Source organism: Acinonyx jubatus, chromosome C1 (assembly GCF_027475565.1).
Source record: "Acinonyx jubatus isolate Ajub_Pintada_27869175 chromosome C1, VMU_Ajub_asm_v1.0, whole genome shotgun sequence".
Lineage (NCBI taxonomy): Eukaryota > Metazoa > Chordata > Mammalia > Carnivora > Felidae > Acinonyx > Acinonyx jubatus.
The window spans coordinates 124316785-124343044 of record NC_069381.1 but is presented as its reverse complement, the minus strand read 5'-3'; the positions used below and the strand labels follow the sequence as shown (position 1 = coordinate 124343044).

The following is a 26260-nucleotide window of genomic DNA, read 5'->3' as shown; positions in this document are numbered from 1 at the left end:
TGGAGCTGGGGTATTAGGAGAGATGCTGCCCAACCAAGCTGGTTCCTCCTTCTGCCTTACCCACATCCAACCCACTAGCAAGTCCTGTTAGCTCTGCTCCAGTTCCTTTCATTGCCCATCTTTCCCATTTCTTGCTACTACCTGGTCCAAGCCACAGGCATATGTGGACCACTACAGAAGCTCCAAACTGGTCTCCTACCCTCATTCTTGTTCTCATACAATTTGTTCTCTATTCGGAAATCAGAGTAAGAGGTAAAACTCAGATCAAGTCACTTCCTTGCTTAAAGCTTCCAAGGACTTTTCATCACACTTAGAGTAAAATCTAGACTTGAACATGGTGTAGGAGGCCCCACACAGTCTCTCCCAGGGCTCCCATTGCTCTTTGTTGGCCTCCTGCCTGTTCTTTGGAGCACTTTACTGTCCTGCTGTTCCACCTGCCTGGAATGCTCTTGTTTTGGCTCATCATAGGATAGGCTCCTTTTCACCTTTAGTTCTTGGTTGAAATGTCAGCTCCTCAGAGAGGTCTTCCCCAACTCCAGCCACTGTCTCACCCATTGTTCCATTCCTTTCCTTTTCTATGCAGTCTGTCACTACTGTGTTTAGTGGCTCACTCTGTGGTTTCCCCTCCTTGAAGGTAAAAACCACATGAGCCTGTCTATATCTCTAGTGTCCAGAGAGGTATCTGGCATGTAGACCAGACCCAATGAATGAAAGAATAAACCATTATTTAGTGAGGACTAGAGATGACAGTGTTTGATTAGAGAGCACTGTCAAAACATTGTTACAAGATAATATTTACGTTCATTGATTAGTAGAAAACAGATAAGCTCCTTTCAATTGTAAAATCTTTACGTTTTACCTGAATATTTTTGCTTACATTGCTCTATTTCATTTCTACAGTTTGTAGATTAGGTGTGAGGTCACATGGCTTAAAAGTGGTGGAATGAGGCTCCTGTCCAACGTTGCTCTTTCCCTATACCCCAGTGGCCATTGCATATCATAGATCTCATGTTAGCATGGTAAATTGCACAATTTGTAAGTTGGTTGGTTTGGATACATATTCTTTGGTCTCTGGGAGCTGAAAGGGAAAAAAACCAAATCTAATCCAATTGGAGCTTATATGTTTTAAAACAGGGGTCTTGGACCCTATGACATAGCACGATATTCCCCAAATTTACCTGTTGATTAAAATGGTAAGGGATGTTGTTATAAAAAAAAAAGTGCCTAGGCCCTCCTTTGGACATTCTGATTCAGTGGATGGGGCCCAAAAAAGAATTTTAGCAAGCACCACATGTGATCCTTATCCTGAGAGAGGTTTGGGGAAAGCTTTTGTGGTGGAATGAGAGAAGCGGCCCTAGGTACAATCCTAGCTCTGCCATTTACTAGCTGTGTGATCCTGAGCAAATTACTTAACCTCCTTGCATTCCTTAGGTAACAATAGGTACTGTTGAGGGAGGATTAAATGTGAGCAGGTATGTGCTCACATCCCTCTGACTTCTCTGGGACTTTTAGCTTCCTTCATGTAGAGAGGACTGAGCTCCCCCACTCCATCCCTCACCAATTCTAACCTTCCTGGGTTGGTTCCAGAACCAGCTTCAAGAAGAATTCAACCTAGTTGAGGGCTTTGGAGACACAAAAATGTCATCTCATTGATACCTTATTTTGGTCTTTCTCAGCTCTGCGTTGGATCTTGTAGTGAAGAGACCCAGCGGCTGCCAGTTACATTTCCCTCCCAGTGAAGATGGCATGGATTTCTGGAATCTTTTATGCTGAGCCTTCATCATTTTATTTTCTTACCTCCATGGAGGTGGTAGGATATAGTTGTTAAGCCTTTGGGTCAGACTGCCTGGGTTCAAATCCTGTTTCTGCTCCCTACAAGCTGTGTGATATTGGACAAATTGCTTAACCTCCGTCCCTCAGTTTCTTCATCTATAAAATTGGCATAATAATAGATACTATCTCCTAGTGTTGTTATAGTGAGTTAATTTATAGTGAGTTAATTGAGTTAATACATGGTAGGTGCTGAGAGCTGTGCCTAGCACAAAGTAAATGCTCAGCAAAGGTTAGTCACAATGGTTCTCTCAAGGATAGCCATGTAATTAAACACAAAACAAAAACTGAAGGAAGCACACTTCATCTAAACTGCAGTCGTAGGCAGTGGTGCTGACACCAGTTATCTGAGTGTCATTTCTACTAAGTTTTCTTTGAAAGGGTGGGTCCTTGCTCAAGCTTCACATTTAAATTATTTTTTAACATTTTAAATTTATTTTTGGAGATAGAGCACAAGCCATGATGGGCAGAGAGAGAGAGGAAGATACAGAATCTGAAGCAGGCTCCAGGTTCTGAGCTGTCAGCACAGAGCCCAATGCAGGGCTCGAACCCATGGACCGCGAGATCATGACCTGAGCCCAAGTCAGACAGACATTTAACCAACCGACCCACGCAGGGGCCCCTCAAGCTTCACATTTAGAGCAAAACCTTGCTCTTTGCTCTAGGTCTGGGAAGCTTGTTCTGTCTTGCTCTCCTCCCACCTCATATACTTCTAGAACTGGGGCACATACTCTTGTGTTCTGTGGAATAGTCTACAGAAATGCTTGAGACCTTCTGCAATGTTCAATTTGAATGCCAGTTATTTTTTTTTTTTTAAACTTTATTTATTTATTTTGAGAGAGAGAGAGAGAGCATATGCGTGTGGGGTGGGGCAGAGAGAGAGAGAGAGAGAGAGAGAGAGAGAGGGAATTCCAAGCAGGCTTTGCACTATCAGCTTGGAGCCCAGTGTGGGGCTCTAACTCACGAACCTGTGAGATCATGACCTGAGCCAAAACCAACAGTTGGATGCTTACCCAACTGAGTCACCCAAGCGCCCCTGAATGCCATTTAAATATACTTTTAATTGTTTAAAAAATATATGTAAAGCAGTACCTGACCAAAAGTATCCTAGACCAAATTCTTTTTAAAAAAAATTTTTTTAATGTTTATTCATTTTTTGATAGAGAGAGACAGAGCATGAGTGGGGGTGGGGCAGAGAGAGAGGGAGACACAGAATCCGAAGCAGGCTCCAGGCTCCGAATTGATAGCACAGAGCCTGACGCGGGGCTCTAACACACGTGAGATCATGACCTGAGCCGAAGTCAGATGCCCAACTGACTGAGCCACCCAGGTGCCCCTAGACCAAATTCTTAAAAAAAAATTTTTTTTTTAATGTTTATCTATTCCTGAGAGAGAAAGAGAGAGAGAGTGCCTGAAAGCATGAGCAGGGGAGGGGCAGAATGAAAGAGGGACACAGAATTGGAGGCAGGCTCTAGGCTCTGAGCTCTGAGCTGTCAGCACAGAGCCCAGTGTGGGGCTCGAACTCACAAGCCATGAGATCATGACCTGGGCTGAAGTTGGATGCTTAACTTCCATCCAGGCACCCCATCCAGGCGCCCCAATCCTAGAACAAATTCTAACATGCTAGAGACTACCTCCTCATTTGGGGCTGGCAGGTTACTCATTTTGTGCAGACTTTGGAATAAAACATCTTCTGCTGTCTCTGTATATATTTGAAGATCTCATAAATTGGTCTTTGATAAAGAAGCTGCTAATTCTAAACTGCTCTTTCATTTATGTATATGCATTATTTGTTTTCCATTTTAAATCTAGACCACTAATGTCAAATTTTAGGCCTGATGGTGTTGCAGTGGTGAGTTCCCCGTCATAGCACATGGGCACAGCTCTTGCATGTCCAGAAGGCTCAGTGTAGCTTCTTGGAACATATGTTCCTCAGGTGGCACAGTCAACCAGGTAGTAATAAGTGAAAGCACAACGTGGCCATCATACCTTATTTTAGATAGTCTTTGAAATTCTTTTTTCTTTAAAGTTTATTTATTTTGAGAGAGAGAGAGAGACTGAGAGAGAGTGGGGGAGGGGCAGAGACAGAGGGAGAGACAGAGAGTCCTAAGCAGGCTCCACGCTGTCAGCATAGAGCCTGACATGCAGCCTGATCTCACTAACTGTGAGACCATGAGCAGATCCAAAATCAAGAGTTGGACACTTAACTGACTGAGCCACCCAGGTGGTCCTGAAATTCTTTTAAATTCTAATTCTAATTTTAAATTATAAATCCTTTATATCTTAAATATAAGATAAGGAAAACCAAGCAGTTCTTAGAAATTGTTAGTGATTCAGCTTTGAAACAAGACGTTCCTAATTCTCCTCTTTCAGAGTTCTGGATTAGTTTCATTGTAGAGTATTCTGAGATTATATGATTAACTTTCTTTTTAACTATTACCCTTCCCACCCCTTATATGTCAATGGGGATGTTCTGTGTACTGTGCACTGAGACAAACCATAGAAAGAAAATGGATTCCCAAATCTGACTAAACAAGCAATTGGCATCCTTAATCTGTGAATTCTAATTTTTACTGTTTTAGTTGACTTTATAGTAAGTAAAGACATTTGAAGTTAAAAAGTTTAAAGTAATAAAATGCCACTTTTATCTTTTTTGATGACATAGCATTCTACTTTAAAATAAGGTATACCTAATAAAAAAAAATTTAAATCCACACTCCCAAAACATTGTAAGTGGAAGGTCCCATCCCTCCCCCAGCAAAGCTGTAATAGGCTGGCCTGTGGTAAAAAGGCAATCAGAAGCTGTTTATCACACAAATCACATAAAGTGGTGGTCAACAGATTTTAGACACAGACATTCCTTTTACATTAGATGCAAACATTGGTAGCATTTCTTGTCGTAAGTACCTGTTTGGTCCATTTCTCTAATACGAACTTCTGGATCCCAGCAGTTCTCTTGGACCACTCTGAAGACCCTCCCATCTTTCAGCATCTTTGCTTCCCCCTAGGAGACAAAACTCACATCAGCAAAAGGTGGCCCAAGCTTACTTATTCTTCATTGTATGCTTTGGAACATGGTTCTCCCCTAATGTTTTTAGGGGTTTTTACTTAGTCCTCAAAGAAGTAGAAGTTTGTTCATTTAACAGGCCTCAGCTTTTTATCCTCATGCCTTAATGTTGACTTTGAATCAAAGGGGTGTGCTCTGTGAGTGTCTGTGGCTGGACATAGAGAGAAAAAGTTCATGGCCATAGCCCTTTGGGGCTGCATACTGAGGATGGCTGGTCACCTTGCTGATCTGAACTGCTCGCTGCAAGACCTGAGAGGATGGCCTAGTGTCTGGAAAAATCCAGATCCATAACATTTTAGATTTGGAAAGGGCCTCTAAGATAGACATCTAGTCCAACCTTTTTGTTTTATAGAGGAGCAACAGATGGATAGTGACAGTAAATGATTTATCTAACAGAGCAAGTCTCACTGATGTCAACACCTGCAGTAGGAGGCAGGCAATGAAGTGAATCACTTTAGTAGCATGTATGAAATTTGGTGCTGAGCTGCTGGCTTCCACCAGGCATCATGTCTGCCTGTATACACCATGTTTAATACTCAGTGCAGGGTTCCTCTAAATTGGACTTCCATTTGGTGATCCCTAGAGAAAAGGGAAAGGTCTTATCCAGGTCTTTGATATCAGAGTGATCAGGTACAAATCACCATTCTACCACTTACTGTGTAGCCTTGAGCAAGTTAAAAAAACATCTCTGAGACTCAGTTTTCTCATCTTTAAAATAGGAATAATAATGTTACTTACCTTAAAGGGATGTTGTAAGCATGGAATGGGTAATCCATATAAGTGGAGTATCTGACACATGTTAAGTGTTGGTTATTGTAAGTATTTGCTATTCATGATGTGTGGCTAATTAGGGACTAGACTATCCCCTGGTATTCCCCTGCTTTGAGGGCACACTACCTCTGTGGTGCTTCAGGGGCTCAGACTTGCCTTTGGCCCTATACGATTTGGCCTAGTGGGTATGTGGTGATCAAAGGCCTTGTGCTCTGCTTGGTGGAGTCCTCTGCCCTTCTGCTCGTCCTCTTGGCTTGATCATGAGTTGCACACAGGCCTTGCCACAGCTTCCTTCTCCACCCTTCTATTCCATGGATAAGACCTTCCCTGCCTCCTACATGGAGAAAGCCAGCTACTTTTTACCTTCACGTGTGGCAGACTGCTCATATTTGGCATGCATAAGTAAGACCTCAGATTCATGTTTCATTTCTTTGTAAAAAATTTTTTTAATGTATATTTATTTTTGAGACAGAGATAGAGAGACAGAGAGTGAACAGGGGAGGGACCGAGAGAGAGGGGGAGACACAGAATCTGAAATAGGCTCCAGGCTCTGAGCTGTCAGCACAGAACCTGATGTAGGGCTTGAACTCATGAGCTGTGAGATCATGATCTGAGCCAAAGACAGACACTTATCTGACTGAGGCACCGAGGCGACCCTATGTTTTCATTTCTGATGGCTATGGAAAAGGTCAGCAAGCAAGTGACTTGTGTAACTGAGACAGATGTCTACAACTCAGCAGACTTGAGTCTCTGGACATCAGGATTGATTTCAGTTCCCATCCTTTTCTGACCTTGGCAGCATCTGAACAACCTTCCCAGATTGGGGAATCTCCTATGAGAGTCTTGGTGGAGGCAGGTCCCAGACTCCCTTTGATAAAGCTCCAAAGCTCCAATACTTGCTCTCCTTGCCCCAAGCTTGACCAGTCAATGCTTGGGTTTTAATCAAGATCAAGGGATGCAAAAAGACAGGATCAGTGAATTTATTCTCCCAGCGATGCCAGCAGTGGCTACATGCTGTGTCCATTGGCAGTGGTACCAGTGGCATTGTCCAGTGTCCAGCTAGGAGGCAGCAATGCCCTAGCCAGGCTAGTCCTGTGGTGTGGCATTGGCATTGGCTGTGGCTTCAATCACCTGCACATCTTATGATTGTGGTTCCCTAGGCATGTGTAATTCTTGAGGGGCTTAAAATACTTGCAACTAATTCCTTTTCTGCTTAAACTAACCATTGTTGGTTTTTGTTATTTGCCACCAAGAATCTTGAATGATACTGATTGCACAAAGAGAATATAGGAACACATGTCTTTCCATTTGGTGAAGAAGGGAGGGGAGAGGAATGACGGTAAAAGAAAAAATCAAGAAATAAACTTTTATTTGCCAAATTAGAGGCTTTATGTTTCTTTTACTCCTAAGTAGGGAAGCTTAAACACCATAAAATAATCAGAATAGCAGAGTGCTGAAGAGCATGTATTCTGACAAACCTGGGTTTAAATTTCATGAAAATACTTACTACAGTAGAATTGGCCAAGTTAGGGAATATCTGGGCTGAAGCCTCACTTTTTCTATCTGCAAAATGTAGATGATTATATTTGTCATGCTTGTGGCCACCCAGCATCCTTGGAACACTTCTGTGTGTAAGGGAAGTTTATGAGGGAGATTCCCGACTTCACTTTCCCAGCCTCCCTTGTAGTGAGGGTACTAACATGCGTGTAAAAGCTACCTTCTGGTATGGGTGCTGTCTGAGGTATCAGACGTGTCTAGAGCAGAAATGGTAGCACTTTGGTCTCCAGTCTCAGCCTGAGTGTGAGGTTCCTGTCTCTGGCTAGAAGAGGCAGCACTTGCATCTTTGCTGATGCAGCCCCCGCCCCCCCAGGTATGATTGGACATTGTGCATGTTAGCACAGCCTCATGGATTGATCTTTTGTCCTCCCAGGAGGTCTGTGAGCTGCCTTTCCACTTAAGCAAGCTAGAGTGGGTTCTTTTGTTTGCATCTTAGAACACTGAGTGAAAGAGGAGATTCAGTAATAGAATGTTTAAAAAATTTTTTTTAATGTTTATTTAGTTTTGAGAGAAAGAGAGAGAGTGTGTGTGCGGGTGAGGGGCAAAGACAGAGGAGACAGAGGATCTGAAGCAGTCTCTGTGCTGACAGCAGAGAACCCAATGCGGAGCTCAAACTCATGAACTGTGAGATCACAACCTGAGCCTTAATTGACTGAGCCACCCAGGTGTCCCAATAGTAGAATGTTTGTAAAGAATTTAGCACCAGGTCAGAGAATATGCTCAATCATTTTGGACCAAATTTTACCATATATTATCAATGGCAAGGGAGGAAGTTGGGTTTTTCTGGGAGATAGATGAGTAAGTTTTGGTTTCAGACAAAGAAGAGCACATTAAAGAAGAAATGAGTCATTTAGTTCAACTCTTGCATCTTATGGATGCAGTGACTTGTCCAAAGTCATACACTAAGTTGGTTTAGGGCGGGGATAAGACCCAAGTTTATGGAGCCATTTTCCACACCACCACACTGATACTGGTAATTGGGGGCTATCTAGTAGGCAAAGGTTAGTTACTATCATTTCCTAAACGTTCTGATCTTTTGAGGGGATTGTACTCATTGCATGGCAGGAGAATCACTCACTAAACCTCTCTTTCCACATCCTTCCTGTTGGATCCATGGTAAGGCTAATGAATGACAGTAACTGTCAGTAGAACTCTTTCTGACTGTCAAGTACCACAGAGAAGCGGCTGTGTCCCATAATAGGCTCCCAATTCTCATTGTTTCTTCAGCCAGAATTTTGGGACCTGACAGCCATTGTTAAGAATCAATTCTTGATCCCTCTCACTTTACATTTGGGGACCCAGTGTCTTTTCAGGGCTGCAAATGTGCCTCAGAGGGCAGCACTTGGTGCTGGGGGTAGGACAGAGGAGTCTCTTGGGTTATGTTTTTAACGTTAACATCAGTGTCAACCAAGATCTTAAACTAAACTAATAACCAAATAATTGGAGTAAGCTGCTCTAATTTATTCAACCCACAAACAAATTTCATTTTTCTAAACTCTCTAAGGAAAACCAAGTTCTTTTTTTAAAAGCTTCCCAACCAACGATTGTCACCCAGAAAAACCATTTCAAATATACCTCTAATATTTTTAAAGCCAGAACACCATGACATAATAGAAGTCATGGTATTGAAGAAGTCAGGAGACCAGGATCCTATGTGGAAACACTTAACCTCCCAGAACCTCAGATACTAACTATAAAATAAGAGTTTAAAGTAAGTGATGTGTAAGGTCTCTTCCCAGGATGGTGTAATATGCTGCTCCAATCCTCCTGCAGGAATAAAAGACCTTTTCTCCCAGCTTCTGGGAATGTTGCCGACAGCTCTGGGCTATCAGCCCCTATGGGGAGATAGGAAGACTGCCTCAGTTGAGGAGAGTCACCTCCCTCCCTCCAGGTCCTGCTTCATTTCCAGGGCAGCCCACTTCCAATGACTGGTTGACACAGAGTTATAAAGGCCTCTCTCTTTGTCCTCCTGCACCTCCAACTTGGGACAGTTCTGAAGGTTAGCTTTAGAGCTCCAGGTAGGTTAGCTGAGGCTCCATTGAAACATCACAGCTCAACATTGCCTTCTGTTCTATCCTGCTTCGTTCTCTTCACTTCCCACTGGTGTCCATTGTCCGACACTTCCTGATAAGCCTCCTGCATGCTAATTTCTGTCTCAGAGTCTGATTTCCAGGGACCCTAATCTGTGACACTTCTGGTTTTCACATTCTAATTCTTTTTTTTTTAATTAAAAAAATGCTTATTTATTTTTGAAAGAGAGAGAGAGGGAGACACCAGGCTGTCAGCACAGAGCTCAACATGGGGCTCGAACTCAAGAAACTTGTGACCTGAGCCAAAGTCAGGCGCTTGACTGCTTGAGCCACTCAGGCGCTCTTCACATTCTAATTCTAATACTATCCACAAATAAGTTTCAATATGTCTGGTATTCAAATGACCGTTACTGCATGTGTCATTAAAAGTGTGTGTGTGTGTGTGTTTAAGTTTATTTTTTTATTCTTGAGACAGAGAGAGAGAGAGAGAGAGCATGAGCTGGGGAGGGACAGAGACAGAGAGAGGGAGACAGAATCTGAAGCAGGGTGAGCTGTGTGTTCTTTATCCACTTGAGTGGCTTCCTGGCTCCCCAGTGACGGAATGAGAGATAATAGAAAAAATATTTATTGGTCTCTGCCCCTGGTTCCTGGCACAAAGCTCCCGAAACCCTTGTAATTTCTTAAGTAATAAGAGCCCTAGGAGCATCTCTTACTTTAACATTTGGTCTTTGAACCCCTGACTTAGGGCTGCTAAAACCCTCATTAATTCCTAAGTGGTAGAGCACCAGGAGCATCTTTTGTTCTATTGATGTGACTCTGAGTAGACTCCTGGATGGCTCCTGGATGGCAGCTGGTCATCAGAAAGACCAAGCCATGATGAGAAGCTTAGAATTTCCAGTCCTCCCACCACTTCTAGAAATGGAGTTAATAATTGAACGTGTCTACATGAGAAAGCCTCCAAAGAATCCCAATAGTATGGGGTTCTGGGAGCTTCCAGAATGGAGAACACATCCACAGCAGGAGGATGAATGCATCTCAACTGTATAGGGATGGAAGGTCCTGAGCTTGGGACCCAGGTGAAAAACTGGGTAGGCCTGCCTGCCTGCCTGCCTGCCTGCCTGCCTGCCTTCCTTCCTTCCTTCCTTCCTTCCTTCCTTCCTCCCTCCCTCCCTCCCTCCCTCCCTCCCTCCCTCCCTCTTTCTTTCTTTCTTTCTTTCTTTCTTTCTTTCTTTCTTTCTTTCTTTCTTTCTTTCTTTCTTTCTTTCTTTCTAATGTTTATTTATTTTGAGATAGAGCATGGGCAGGGGAGGGGCGGAGAGAGTGAGAGACAGGATCTGAAGTGGGCTCTATAGTGACAGCAGAACCCAATGTGGGGCTCAAAATCAAGAACCACAAGATCGCAACCTGAGCCAAAGTCAGACACTCAACTAACTGAGCCACCCAGGTGCTCCAGGTTTTTCTTTATGGGGGAAATAATCTTGAGAGCAGGAACCTAATGAGATCACGCAGAATAGTATGTGTGAAAATGCTAAACAGATAGAAATAATGTGTATGTGTGTATGTGCATGTGCACGCATGTCTGTATTGTATTCCCAAGGGCCTGAAAAGCACTCAGTGGATGTTCTTGATGCTTCTGACCCAAGGATTTGTAAAGGACCCCATGCCTACCCTCTGAAATGCTCCCAGGTGTTCTCCCCCCACCGGCTCTGAAAGGAGGCCATACAAACTGACTTGCTACCTATACTTTTATAAATACTCAACCAAATGACAAATGGTGTGTTTCAGTTGTGAACAAAGCTCGATTCATTCCAAGAGCAATGAAAAACCAAAGGTTAAGAAGACAAACACATGGGGAAGACCAGAGAAATGTTTTGGAAAGATTTTTCAGAGGACAAGAGTCTCCAAGGTAAATCAGTCATGGGGGCTACAAAATATTTGTTCAAAAGAATGTGGGAGAGCAGAAAGAAATTTCAACTACCAAATACTGGATTTTCTCATTGCTTAGCCTAATTTCCATATTTATTTACATTTGCAAGTTGTTTTTCCAGTGACTGTAATCCCTGACCACTATAATTATGAAAAATACAGATCCGGTTCTGTTGTGTTTTGATTTGTTTTTGAGAAGGAAGAAGAGTGTTACTGTTTGTTCTATTTAATTGTATCCAATTTTGCTGGAAATATGTAGGTGGTAGATATGAAATGTTTTCGTTCCTGTTTTCTTTAGGAGATTTACTGTTTATGAATCTCTCTTTTTTTTAATTTTTTTAATGTTTTATTTAGTTTTGACTGAGAGAGAGAGACAGAGCATGAGTGGGGGAGGGGCAGAGAAAGAGGGAGGCATACAATCCGAAACAGGTTCCAGGCTCTGAGCTGTCAGCACAGAGCCTGATGTGGGGCTCGAACTCACAGACCACAAGATAATGACCTGAGCCGAAGTCAGACACTCAACCGACTGAGCCACCCAGGCGCCCCTGTTTATGAATCTCTTGACATAAAAACAAAATGAAATGAAAGTCATTCAAATGCAGTACCAAGGTTACAAACTGGACTTCAAAACCAATCACAGACTTCCCAGTCCTGCATTTGGGGCTTCTCAGTAGCCTTGAAATCAGCTCCACCCAGACTGTTCTCTTCCTTAGGCAGATGTGAGGCCAGCTGAGATCATCAGCTCCTGGGGTAGAACTAGCACTTTTAATGGGAGGAGTGTAGCACAGTGTCTAAACCAGCACTTAGTGGGCATTCTTTAATGAAGGTGAAAACGAGCCACCCCAGAGGTTCTGATGTTCAAAACTCTTTCTTCTCCACTGCCTTCAGGATCAAGTACAAAGGCCTACACCTGTTCTTCAAGACCCCGTCTGATGAGGCTTCTGCCCACCTTTCTGGCTTCTTCACACCCCTTGGCTCCCTAAACTCTGCCTGTCTCTGTTCATTTTCCACAGAGCCATCAAGGTGGTCTTTTTAAGCCATTAAGACCCTCCAGAGCATCTGTGCATTGAGAATAAATCCAGACTCTGCAGCATGTCCCCATCATCCCTCCATGACCTGGCCCCTGCCTACCTCACCAATCTCATTTTCTGTCGTCTCCCTCTTTCACTACATTTCAGCCATATTCCCTTCCTTTCTGTTCCTTGAACACAGCTCTTTCTCATTTGGTGGGCTTTGCAACTGCTATTCCTCATCCAGGGACACTTACTTGCCCAGGCTTTTCCTTCCTGTCCTCTAAGTCTTAGCTGGCTCCCTGAGCAGCCAGCCCAGTGAATCTTCCCCAGTCACTTGCAACCACAGCACTGTTTTTCATTCCATTCTCTGTAGTGATCACATTTGTCATCCCCTAGAATTTGAGCACCATGAGGGCAGCAGTGTCTCAGACTGGTTCACCAGCATATTCCTGGTGTCTAGACTGGTGGGCCTAACACAAAATAGGAGTCAATATAAATCAGTGAGTAAGTGAATGAATGTCTAAGGCAGTGGTTCTCAGAATCCCCAGAGGCTTGTCAAAACATGGATTGCCATCCTGACCCTCAGAGTCCCTGAGTTGGTAGATCTGGGGTGAGACCCCCAAATTTACACTCCTCCCAAGTTACCTCTGCACATGGTAACTGTGTCCTCCCAGACCACAATTCCTCCAGGGCCTGCTCCCAGGGCCTGTGTATGTCTAGCAGGAAGCTCAGGAATGTTCCCTCTGAGCTCCACCAGAGCAGAAAATGCCTCTGAAAGTGAAGTCAGTCCTGACCTGTGTGCAGGGCTAGACTTCAGCTCACTTTTAGGTGGGCCTCGTTATTTGCAGAATGCTTTGCCCCAGCCCTTCCTCCTCTTGCTTTTCCTCTTACCAAACAACCCTTAATAGCGATGGCTTTTTCTCCTCCTTGTCTCCGGTGTTTAATTTCTCCAGCTTGTGCTCAAACTTAAACTGTGCCATTTATTTGGTTGGCCTTAATATAATGTAATAACCTATGGAAGGAGCCCACCTCTCTTCCTTGAGGCAGAGCAATAAATGCTAAAATTGATTCTAGGGCGGAGGGAAAAAAAAAGAAAGGAAAAAAAAATATTTCTTAATGGCTTCTCAAATTGCAATTTTAGTTTCCTAAATCCTGCTCTTTGAATTCACCCTCATTTTTCCTAGTCATTTTGAGAAACTCAGTGCTGCTCCCTTGCCTACTACAAAGTCAGTAAGAGGACCTGAGTTGAGCTCCATGGAGGCCTGCCTGCAAGAACATCTCAGGCTCAGGATGTCCCTGGTCCAAGGTACATACACACTTTGGAGAAACTCACCTTGCTGTGATGTTGGAGCTGCACCCAGCCTCCATAGCCGAATCTCTGTGGAGGAGAAGCACAGTCAGGCTGGAGGAACAAAATAAGGATGACTGCAATAAAGGGGTATCCCTGTGGCAGAGGGTCCTGAGCTCCAATCTTTCAGGTTATGACCTTCCCATTTTCTGCCCTGACACCCATGTATCACTTTTTCGATATTGATATTTAAGTCAATTTACTTTTTTCCCTCAAATATATTTATTCAGGAAGAAAACTGTGTATCATAGAAATGCTAGTTTTATCTAGGTTGCAGTTTTTATTTTTTTTATTTTTTATTAAAAAAAAATTTTTTAACGTTTATTTATTTTTGAGACAGAGAGAGACAGAGCATGAGTGGGGGGAGGGTCAGAGAGAGAGGGAGACACAGAATCTAAAACAGGCTCCAGGCTCTGAGCCATCAGCACAGAGCCTGACGAGAGGCTGAAACTCATGGACCGTGAAATCATGACCTGAGCCGAAGTTGGACGCTCAACCGACTGAGCCACACAGGCGCCCCTAGGTTGCAGTTTTTGGTTTTTTTTTAATTTTTTTTTAACGTTTTATTTACTTTTGAGGCAGAGCATGAATGGGGGAGGGGCAGAGAGAGAGGGAGACACAGAATCGGAAGCAGGCTCCAGGCTCTGAGCCATTCGCCCAGAGCCCGACGCGGGGCTCAAACTCACGGACTGCGAGATCGTGACCTGAGCTGAAGTCGGACGCTTAACCGACTGAGCCACCCAGGCGCCCCTAGGTTGCAGTTTTTAAGTGAGGATTAACATCAGGGCACCTGGGTGCCTCAGTCAGTTGAGTGTCCAACTTAGGCTCCAGTCATGATCTCGAGGTTCCTGGGTTTGAGCCCTGCGTCAGGCTCTGTGCTGACATCTCAGAGCCTGGAGCCTGCTTCAGGCTCCTTCTCTCTCTGCCCCTCCCCTGCTTGCACTCTCTCTCTCTCTCTCTCTCTCTGTCTCAAATATAAACATTTTTAAAAAATTAAAAAAATAAATACATGAGGATTAACCTTAAAAGATACTTGTTCATGGAATGCCTGGGTGGCTCAGTTGGTTGAACTCTTGATTTCAGCTCAGGTCATGATCTCGGCAGTTGATGGGTTTGAACCCCGCATCGGGCTCTGTGCTGATAGTGTGGAGTCTGCTTGGGATTCTCTCTCTCCCTTTCTCTCTGCCCCCTCCCACTTGTGCTCTCTCTCTTTCTCTCTCTTAAAATAAATGAATAAAATTTTAAAAATCCCCTCTTCTAAAACAAACAAATAAATAAAATCTCATTTTGTTCATTCATTCTTCAAACCCTCAAGGAACCCCCACACTTAACCAGCCTTACTAGGGCAGAGAAAATAAAAGGACACTTCCAGCCTGTGTGGAACACAGGCTTGAACATGTGGGGCTGGGCTGGCAAGTATTAAAGGGTAATGGTGTGTGAGACCTGCTGTGGTTGAGTAACACACAAGGTCTTTGGGAGTCGGGAAAAGCACAACTTGGGTTAGGTGGTGTCTAAGGAGGGAGGTTGAAAAGATAGTCTGGGATCATATTGGAGAGTAACTTCCAGTGTTCTATATTTCCATGCTTCAGATGAGTGCCTCTTGATGGAGGAAGAGAAGGTATTGGGCCAGAAACAATGGTGTGAGAAGCTCATCAACACTCTGGTCAGTAGTTATGGGTAGGGAACTTGAACATTAGCTCAACTTCTTGCTTGTTGTAGTTGGATGAGACCAGATAACAGTGGTTGGTTCTTATGCCATGCTACAGGGAAGTTGTCTTCAGGGAGTCAGGTCTTGGCAGGTCCTCTTCCTAGCAGCCCTCTCACCTCCAGACTGAGAGGGGAGGTCTGCGCCTACAGCACAAGGGTGTTTGTATGTCTCTGTGTCTGTGACCAGGGACTGCCAGTCAGATTTAAGATTTGGTCAATTCTGTACCAGCTTTATTCTACCTTGGCATAAGGTCTGTTCTTGAGTTCTAACTCCAAATAATCATATTAGCTCTGAAAGTCTACCTGCCTCCTTCCTAAGTGACAATAGGGGACCTGGAGTAGTAGGGTGGGCATGCAGAAGAAACTATTCACCAGGGGCCTTAGCTTCTCCTCCATACCCAGTTTCTCCTTTGCCTGCACCCCTCCACCCCACTCTCCTCCTTTCATGCATTTGATACCATAGTGCTTCCCCCATTGTCTTCTCCTGGCTAAAGCTGCTGAGAGATGTATATTGGAGGAGGGGGTGGAATAAAGCCTCAACCAGTTACATTTTAGAGTAAACAAACTTTCTCTCAAATTAAAATTTGTCATTGAAATTTTACTTTACTGTAGAAGAAAAGTTTTGTTTTCTTATTTCCTTCTTTCCTTTTCTTCTTTCCTTCTCTGTTCCCTCTTTCCTCAGTCTTTTTCTTACATTTTGTTAATTTGCTAAGGAACTTTAACCCGTAAGCTAGCAGGCTAAAGTATTTGATTGGAGGAAGAACAGAAAGGCAGAGGGAGGCAGAACAAAGGGATCTTGTCACATGTGACAAACCACTTCTATTATCATTGGCTTTGTTGGGGTAACTTAGCATCTCAAAGTCACTGTTTCCTTATGTGTAAAAAGAGGCTGATAGCTGTACCTGTGACATAGGGTTTTATGGGAATTCATTAAGATAAAATTCATAGAAAGCTATTGACTCCAGACCCTGCTTATAGAAAGGGCCTCATCAATGCAAACAGTGATTATGATGGTGGTGACAGTGACATTGGTGGTGCTGGAGGTGGAAGAGGTGGTGACAAAGGTGGTGATGGCGATGGTTGTGGCGTTTGTAGGGATGGCAGTGGCGGTATTGGCAATGGGAGAGATTGTGAGGTGGTAGTGGTGATGGTTGTGCTGGTGAGCTTGGCGGTGGTGGGGGTGGCAGATGGACAGCACTGGGGGTAGCATAGTGGTGACAGTCTATTTTATCCTTAGGTGTGTCACCCTGTGTTCCTCCTTCCCCTTTCTTGGGAAGCACAAAATTTGAATACTCTGTGCTTCTCCTAAGCCCCCTGCAAAGGCGTAACCTATTTAGGGCAGCTGCTCCAAGTCCAGGCTCTACATAGTTCCACAGCTGTCATCCTAAGTTGAACAAAGCTTGGGGTCTGAAATTTATGACCTTGAGAGTTGTGATGAGAGCATATGCCTAGAAGCATTTACTGTCTGAAAATGACCAGTATCCCATAGGCATTTAAGGGCATGACAATAAAAAACCAAACTAAAAAATTCAAGGGAATTCAGTTCTATATACAAAAGATGTGTTTCTGAAATTGGTTTGTATGAATCAGAGGTGGATGAACTGAATGGCATTTTTACTGTCTTGGGGACCTCATACTTCCATGAGGTGAATAAGGAACCTCCTGTGTGACAAAAACAGGTATCTATTTCCTCAGAGGGGTTGTTTGAAAGTCAGGCTATGTCTGGGATTTTGACTCCTATAACCTTACAATGATCAAGTGTAATTAAATCATTGCTAATGAAAAAAAAGATGTAAGTATATAATTTTTTTAAAGTAAAGGCCAGAACTTTTGACCCCATTTAAAACTAGGAGAATCTTTGCAAATCCTACTATTGGGCACATAGTAGGTGGTCCATAAAGTCTTGCTGAAGGAGAAAGCCATGACCTTATCGTCATCGTTGTTGCTGTGAATAATCTCATTGTGGATCAACCCGAAACAACATTCACCATGGTTCCTTGGTCCACCATCCTCCTGTTTATGACAGCAGAGAGTGGGTCTCTTGATTCATCAGAAACAATTTAATCAAGAACCTCCTGAATATGCTCTTTCCACCTCAGATAGATTTTGCCCCCTAAGGATCTTAACTGTAAGTCTGAGTAAAGTCATCATTAGCAAGTGAAAATGGAAACATTTCTCAAATCCTAATCCTTTGTAATCATTAGTTAATTATCAATCCAGGAATGTTGATTCTGCTTTTCTGTTTCTTCACTGGAGTAAGAGGCCAAGGTTATTGAGGTGTGTCCATTAATGTTTAATGAGGAAAGGCAAGTTGGAAAACAGATACTAGTTCTTCCAAAGAGACTTCATCTTCTAAAATAAAACTAGTACTGGCTTCTTTTCATTCTTTTATTGGGAAGTTTGAAAATGTGATGAGAAAAGATCAGAGACTGATGTATTGAAATAATATTTTACCCATTAAGAAACAATTTGAAGACAAAGGAAAATCTACTGTAATTATTGAACTGCCTGAATACCAAGGAAATTGTGCTCTTGCCTAACATCACTTTAATATTCACTTTACTGTGACAATATAGACTGGGAGAGAGGGAGAAGGATACTAGCACTATTTACATGTCTATTTATTTATCTCACTCCTCCCAGTTTGAAAGCATAGAACTGTTTTCTGCTGGTTATTTCATCACTGGGCTACCTGCAATCAAATGAAAACTTCTATCACATGTCAGATCCACTTGCTTGACCTGTGGGTTGAAGTCAGGTTCCAATGACCCTTTGACAAGGCCCTCCATGGGTTTATTGAGTGTGGGGAATTGGGGAACAGTCTGGTGTCGAGAAAGGCACTGGGGGAAAGAGGGACCACCATGGTTCCATATAGCTCTGGGATTCTAGGCTCATTTCTGAGTCTCAGTTACCTGATTGGTCCAGTGAGGTTAATAATATAAATTTTATCTGCAATTCACATGATTTTATGTGAATCAAATATATATATTGCTCCCTGGAAGTATAAGAGTATAATGGTTATTATTACTATCATTATGTCATCAATGTTATTGAGTGTATCAGTTATCTGGTTACAGCATGTGAGACTACTAGCCTAGTTTATTGGGACAAATGCCCCTCCCCTCTTTTGAGGGGACAGGTAGACGTTAAGAAGGAGAAGGGGGAAAAAGAGCCAGCAGCAAGTGTGCTTGGGAAGTCTCCAGGGCACACATTTATGGTTATAGCCTCCCTGAGCTCTGTATCTTTCAGCTTCCGAAGCAGATTTAACATTGCCTTTAGGGCCCTGCATTAGGTCAGGGCACCTAGAAATTATCAGCTTTTGGTGAGAACTTCTTTGCTCAAACTGGAGGCAGGCTTCCAGGTGGGAGGCAGATAACAGGAGGTGGAATTGTGGCACAGGATACTAGGTAGGAAGTTTTCCCCCTTCAGCAAAGAAGAGGTACCTTTTAAGGCTGCTATAGGTCTTCTTCACTAATCTTGATGAAGTGGTGTTTACACTTTAATAAAACATGATGAGGACAGTAGCATTCAGAGTAGCAAGTTCCCAAGTAGGCACTTAGACCCCTTCTGGAGGGTCAGTTGGTGCAGTTAGTTTTCACTACCTGCTATAGCAGAAAACCCTTTCAAAGATGGTTCAGCATCATTTGTATTTTTCAGTCTAAAATGTCTACCATCTATCTTACTTAAAATGCCAAAGGACGAAGAAATAAGATTAACATTCTCCCAGGAGACAACTAGGAGAAAAAAATAGTTTTACTCGCTTGCACAATAAACCATATTTTAATTAGAGTTTGGGTTAATTCATTTTCCTCCACTTGGGACAAAAAAGATGAAACATTATCAGTGGCATGAAAATACTAGAGAAGGCTGAAGATTGAATAAAACCTGATACTTAGCCTGAATAAAACTCAAGCCAATTGTAAATTTCTTTCATGTTTCCACCTCCTTCTTTTAGTATTCATTCAAAAGTTCTTAATGACAAAAGGAAATTTCCCTCTTTTGAGAAATACAGAGAAAGAGACACTCATTGTACAAAGGCTTCATGTCATTTTCTCTAGGGTTTTTTTGATGTTCCTACTCTCTAGTTCATAACAAGGATTTACAGCTTAAAGAACATCAAAAGGAAAGGTTTCAGACAGTGTCCTAAAATAGACTTTAAAAAAAAAATTCCACAAAGCTATGTCTTGGTGCTTCTAAAACTTATTTTAAACATTTTGGAAAGGAGATGTGTTTTAGAAGTCCTGGAAGCCTATCACATTCCATTTTTTAATAGTCTTTTACTTGAAACTGTAACTTTAAATTCTGTAGTTGGCACGTATCTTCCAAGCAGCTGAATATGTGATTTAAATGGAAGTAAAACTGCCTGACTTAAATTGGCCAGAAATTTTAAAGAATGCTTCATTTGAGGGGAAAAGGGGATTTTGAGAAGGCACTTATTTCTTTGATCAGTGTTCTTTCAAAACAAATGTAAAAGTCATTTTTAAAAACTAAGAAATCAGAGATAGCAAATAAGTTTACATCACTCCTAGAGCAGAGAAACTTAACATCTAATTCCCCAAAGAAGAGATAGATCTGTAGTAGAATCAGTAAGAAACCCTGGAAAAGTTCCAGAAATAATTCAGTAAATTAACCACCATTACCTTTTTTAGATCTGGCCATTCTTTTGGTAGAATATGACTATGGATGTCAATTTTCATCTCCACAGGATCAGAGGAGAAGCACGTAAAGAAGAAAGAAGTTTCGGTATCAAGAGATCTCCATAAAAACCATGGAGTTAATTGATTTACGTTGCCCCTTCTGGCACCAGTCAGTAGGCCTACTCGGCTCCGTCTAGGTCCACTGGAGCTGCCCTATTAAAGTTCAGAATTCTGTTTATTTGTCAACTTGTCTTTGAGTCATCAACTCTTTGGTAATCGGGACTCTGGGTACTAAATTTAAAAATAAAATAAAGGACCGTACTAAACCTCATAAGGTCAAATGTACTGCTGGATGCTTTTTTTCCCAACAGGTCCAAAATTGGCTAATACTTGTTTTTAAATATTTCAATTGTTTTCAAGATATACATAGTAAAAAATAAAATAGGGCATGGTTAAAAATCAAATAGTACAGAGGGTTTTTAAAAAACAATAGATCACTGACTCACTTTTCATTGGTTTCATTTCTCAGAAGCAACCAATTTTAATGCTTTTGCTTTTTGTTCAGCTATTTACCTTTATGTCTTTAAACAATATTGATCAATTGGCTTGTTCATGAAGATTTAGCATGTTGAAAAGTTGTGGGTGAAGTTTCACCTTTACTTTTACCTTTTTATTATTATTTTTAAAAGTTTTATTTGTTTAAGTAATCTCTACACCTAATGTGGGGCTTGAACTCAAGATTGCAAGAGTCGCATGCTGTTCTGACTGAGCCAGCCAGATGTCTCTACCTTTACTGTTAAATCAGAGAAAGAGCCCATCCTTCATACATGTTATTTCTTCCATTGTCTTTTTCTTTCATATGTTCACTCATGCATTTAACATTTATTGAGAACTGCTGTGTGCTAAGGATATAAGGTTGAATGAGGTAAAATAATGCACATGTTGTAATAGATGATTGTATGCTGCCTAAGTACAGGGGAAAGAATGAAGTAGCCATTCCCCTGGGAGTTGTCAAAGCAGTTGGGAGAGGGTTTCCACTGGAACAGAAAGTGGGGCTCATGGTCATGCCTCTAAAGAGAACCTAGAACAAAGCAGCCCTTTGTTATTCTATGTTAACCTTTCCTATTCCTGGAAAGCTCGAAATATTCAGGGACCTGGGGTCCCTGGCACAGCCTTGAAACTACTTTGGGATGCTCCCTTCATTTCAGTCTCCACAGCACAGGGACTAAGTCATGGCCTTCCTGCTAGGCTATTCAACTAGATTCCAGATAAACTGTAACAAATACTATTTTCAACTAGAATCTGGGTAAATTATAACAGGTTAAACTAGATTCTGGATAAATTATAACAAACATTCTTTTCAGTGCTGCTCAGTTTGAAAAAAAAATACAGGAATCCTCAAGATCATTTTTAAAAAGTTCAATGAGCTGAAACTGAGTAAGTGAGCCTTAAATCAACCTGGAGGCACATGCTAATACCCAAAGGAAGCACTTTTTGAGCACTATGGCTCAGGCACTGTTCCAAGCATTTTACTCATATCAGTTCATTTATTCCTTGTAACAATCCTATGAAAGAGGAACTATTATCAATATCCATTTTATAGAAGAGGAAACTGAAGCACAGAGAAGTTAGGTAACTTGTCCATGGTCACACCATAAGTGATAGAGACAGAACTTGAACCCTGGAAGTGTAGAGTCAGAGTTCTAAAACTTTGAGGATAAATATACCACAGATTAATAGGATATTATACCATGAGTTGTACAAAACTGAGACCCCTTCATTAAACTAGAATTCTTGAAGGGGCTAGACCCCTAGCAAATAAATATACTAGAAGTAAAAAAAATCCACTGGTCAACAAAGGGAGTCTGTAAGGACATCTATTTCCATGATGAGAAAAAAAGGAAGAAAAAGAAGAGAATAACAGTTTTCTTTGAGAATTTCTTTGAGAAGTATTATCCAAACACAGGTACTGAAGGTTTATTTTTATTTTTATTTTTTATGTTTATTCATCTTGAGAGAGAGTGAGAGAGCAAAAGCATAAACCAGGGAGAGGCAGAGGGAGAGGGAGAGGGAGAATCCTGAGCAGGCTCTGGGCTGTCAGTGCAGAGCCTGATGCAGGGCTTAAGCTCACAAACTATGAGATCATGACCTGAGCCAAAATCAAGAGTCGGGTGCTCAACCAAGGCACCCCTGAAGGTTTTAATTAAAGTGGTACCAGGTTGGTAATCCTTGACTACTCTATTTCTACTCATGCCCAGAAAGAGAAAATGGAGATCTTTCCTGAAGGAGAGCATATCAACTTAGTCCCTTCAGTATTGCCACAGAATAAGGCCAAGAATATACTGGCTCATAGTATAAAATTCTACACATGTGAGGAAAAAAGCCACCGTAAGGGAATGTCCACAGAAATAATAAATAATAGATTTAAGCCTCCAAGGACATATATATTGGAATTGTTAAGCAAAGGATATGTTTATTATATATGAAGTGTTTTTTAAAAAATTAGAGACTATCAAATGATTGACCAAATTTGAAAACGGACAAAATAGGGACACCTTGTGGTTCAGTCAGTTACTCTGACTCTTGATTTCGGCTCAGGTCATGATCTCATGGTTTGTGGGTTCAAGCCCCACATCAGGCTCTGTGCTGCCAGTGCAGAGCCTGCTTGGGATTCTCTCTCTCCCTCTCTCCCTCTCTCTGCCCCTCCCCTGCTCCTGCTCTCTCTCTCTCTCAAAATAAATACACAAATAAAAATTTAAAAAAGGGACAAAATAAAACTTCTGTAAATTAAAACATAATCATTTCAGTAAAAAACTCAATGGGTGGATTAAACAGCAAAATAGACATAATTGAATGGAGAATTAATGAACGGGAAGAGAGACTTGTGCAGAGACATGAGGGGACTGAGCATATTTAAGAATATCACAGAGTACAAAGGATAGAGTAAGAAAGTCTAAAAGGAGTCTGACAAAAGTGCTAAAAGAGAGGAGAGAGACGTTGGAGGATGTGGGTTTGGCTTTTGGCTTTGTCCAACAAGGCTGAGAATGGCAGAAAGGACTCCATGCAAATCAAGAGAGGTGAAAGAGGGGCTAAGGGAAGTCTTCCCAAGCTAGTCACAAGCTCCTGTATTTATTGAGCATACCTTTAGGGAAACAATGAGCAATACATTGGTGGGCTACGTGCCAGTAAGAACGTATAGAAAATGTGCAGAAAAACAAGTTAAGACAGGATAAAATATTCCATGTGATAACATGGCCTAAGGAATTTATGAGTATAGGCAGGATCTAACACGTAGATATATATTACTAGTTAAGCGAAGTGAGTGCCACCTGGAAATACATTAACTAGATAAGCAAAGCATGGCCTCTGTTTTCAGCAAGACCAGAGGCTGTTTTCTGCTGTTTTTGCAATGCATTCCCTATAATCTCCTAACGCAGGACATGTCTACTTGATTTCCCACAGGAGGAGAGATAACACAAGAGATAATAGCTGAGAATTTTCCAGAACTGATGAGCCAACAGATCCAAGAACCAAAAATTATCAAAAACTAATCAACAAAGATAGAAAGAATTTCATTTCTAGAAACCTTGTAGTGAAACTACAAAACAATAATAATAAAGGTTAGATCCTATGAACTGCTATAGAGAGAACGCCTTAAAAACTCAGCAATTAGACTGACAACCAACTGACAGCCAACTTCTCGCAATGATGGGAACCATAAGACAATAGAAAATATAGTCAAAAGGCTGATATACATGAACTGTCAACCTGGAATCATCTACTTTGTAAAATTTAATTTTAACTGTGAGGGAGAAATAAAGATATCTTCAGGTTAAAACTGAGTTTGCTATCAACAGACCTTCTCTTAAGGAATTCCGAATGATGTACTTTGGAAGGAGGGAAAAAGACTCTGGCAATATAAGAATAAGTGGGAAGGTGAGAAACTTGTAATCATATAAGTAAATCTAAATAATATTAAATATTTAAAATAATTCCAGTAATAACAATGATAATGTCTTCATTTCAGAGTTCTATTACTTGCAAAAGGTTGTCCAATCATACTTTTGGCTTTCTCTCCAAGGTATGCTTTCCTGCCAGCAAATCTCCTAATTTTAACATCTTTTGCAATATGGATAGGCTGAAAATTTCCTAAATCACCCAGTCCTGATTCCTTTTTTCTTACTAGTTTGTTTTTTGGTTTTTTTTGTTTTTGTTTTTGTTTTTGTTTTTAGAGAAAGAGAGAACATGAGTGGCAGAGCATGAGAAAATCTTAAGCAGCCTCCATGCTCAGCATGGAACCCAACATAGGGTTTGATCCCACAACTCTGGATCCCACAACCCTGGAATCATGATCTGAGCCAAAGTCAAGAGTCAGATGCTCAACTGAAAGCCATCCAGGTGCCCCTCTTACTAGTTTTTCAATCTGTCTTTTTCTTCTTGCATTTTACCATAAGTACCAAGAAGGAAACAGGTAGAACCTTTAACATGCTTGGAAATTTCCTCAGCCGAATATCTCCTTTATAAATCATAACTTATAAATATATTCTTATTTCTACACAACTGTAGAACACACAATTGACTTACGTTTTCTGCCACTGTATAACAAGGATCACCTTTTCACTTTCTACGATGCTCCTCATTTCCCTCTGAGCCCTCACCATATTTCTATCAATGATCTATTTATGATGGTTTACATATTATCTTACATAATATAGGCTTTCTCTACCATAGTCCTCATTTCTTTCTGGGATTCACTGGTAGAATCATTTACATTCACATTTCTATTAACAGTCCATTCAAGACAATTTAGGATTTTTTTCTATTGCATACCTCAAATCTCTTCCAGTGTCTACCCCTTACTCAGTTCCAAAGCCACTTTCACATTTTGTTGTATTTGTTACCCTCTTTTTGAAAACTATATCAGTTTTCAATTGCTGCTGTAACAAAGATTACATCCTTTGTGGTTTAAAGCAACACAAATTTATTCTCTTATAGTTTTGGAAGTCAGATGTCTAAAAGGGCTGTGTTCCTGCTGAGGGTTCTAGAAAAGAATCTGTTTCCTTGCTTTATCTGCCTTCTAGACATTGTCTGTATCCTTGGTTCAGATCCCCTCCTCCATCTTCAAAGCCAGCCAGGTAGCATCTTGCAGTCCTTTTCTCAGTTTCTGTCATCACAGTTTTTGACTCTAACCCTTTTATCTCCCTCGTATAAAGATTCATGTGGGCTCTGATGGGTAATCCGGGGTAATCCACTACGGGCTGCCTGCTGTGCGCTCACCTGCACCCCTTGTGACCACGCCTCGCAAAATTGAAGAAATCAAGGAGTTTCTTCTCACAGCCAGGCAAAAGGATGCCAAGTCCGTCAAGATCAAGAGAAATAAGGATAATGTGAAGTTTAAAGTCCGATGCAGAGGACAACTTTACGCTTTGGTCATCACAGACAAAGAGTAGGCAGAGAAACTGAAACAGTCCCTGCCCCCAGGTTTGGCAGTAAAGAAGCTGAAATGAACCCTGCACACTGATTTGAACTGTATTAAAATTTTAAAAATTCTTAAAGAAAAAATCACGTAATTACATTGGACTCACCCAAATAACCTAGGATGATTTCCCCATCTTAAAATCCTTAACACCATCACATTTTCAAAGTCCTTTTAGCCATATAAAGTAGCATTTTCACAGGTTCTGGGAATAGGACATGGAAACCTTTGAGTGGGGAGCATTATTCAGCCTACCACAATCAGGCATGCTAAAATTTCAAAAGTAACTGCTAAAAGAATATACACAGAGTATACAACTTTCAACCCCATTAAGTGGAAGCCGGAATAAGAAAAAAAATCAATTTAAAGATACTTTATTTCTTTAAACATTTTTTTAAATGTTTATTTTTGAGAGAGAGGGAGACAGAGCACAAGTAGGGGAGGGGCAGAGAAAGAGGGAGACACAGAATCTGAAGTAGGCTCCAGACTCTGAGCTGTCAGCACAGAGCCTGATGTCTGGCTCAAACCCATGAACTGCAAGATCATGAGCTGAGCTAAAGTCAGGCGCTTAACTGACTGAGCCATCCAGGTACCTCCCCACAACCCCAAATCAATTTAAAAGAAGGCAATAGAGAGGAAAAAAGAAACAAAGAAAAAGTAGGCAAATAGAAAGCACAAAATAAATTTCAGAAATAACCAAATCCAGCTAAGTGTTGTTTATTAGAAACATATTTAAATTACAAGGATAGAGACAGTTTGAAAGTAAAAAGGAAAGAGAAAATAAGCAAATTCTAACCAAAAGAAAATCATGATAGCCATGTCTGTCATAAATACTTCACGTTAGTCCAAATCAAAGAGACTACAATACAATACAAAAAGCATTGTTAAGGCAAAGGAG

At 41.5% G+C, this 26260-nt stretch overlaps 1 protein-coding gene and 1 pseudogene across 3 annotated transcripts in view; one reads left to right on the top strand and one right to left on the bottom strand.

Moving 5' to 3' along the window:
• ACMSD (aminocarboxymuconate semialdehyde decarboxylase) overlaps positions 1-20094 on the bottom strand; it is a 58197-nt gene extending 38103 nt beyond the window's left edge. For 2 of the 3 annotated variants that reach the window (XM_027055909.2, XM_027055908.2), the window contains exons 1-3: positions 19890-20094; positions 13528-13572; positions 4738-4834 (exon numbers count right to left, since the gene is read on the bottom strand). In XM_027055909.2, coding sequence (XP_026911710.1) covers positions 4738-4834; positions 13528-13572; positions 19890-19946 — 199 coding nt within the window. In that variant the 5' untranslated portion in view covers positions 19947-20094. Of the gene's footprint in view, positions 1-4737; positions 4835-13527; positions 13573-19889 lie in introns of those variants that run through there. The other variant, XM_027055910.2, reaches the window with a different exon arrangement.
• Positions 20095-25123: 5029 nt separating this feature from the next.
• Positions 25124-25448, top strand: LOC113598245 (60S ribosomal protein L38-like; annotated as a pseudogene).
• The last annotated feature ends 812 nt before the right edge of the window (positions 25449-26260 follow it).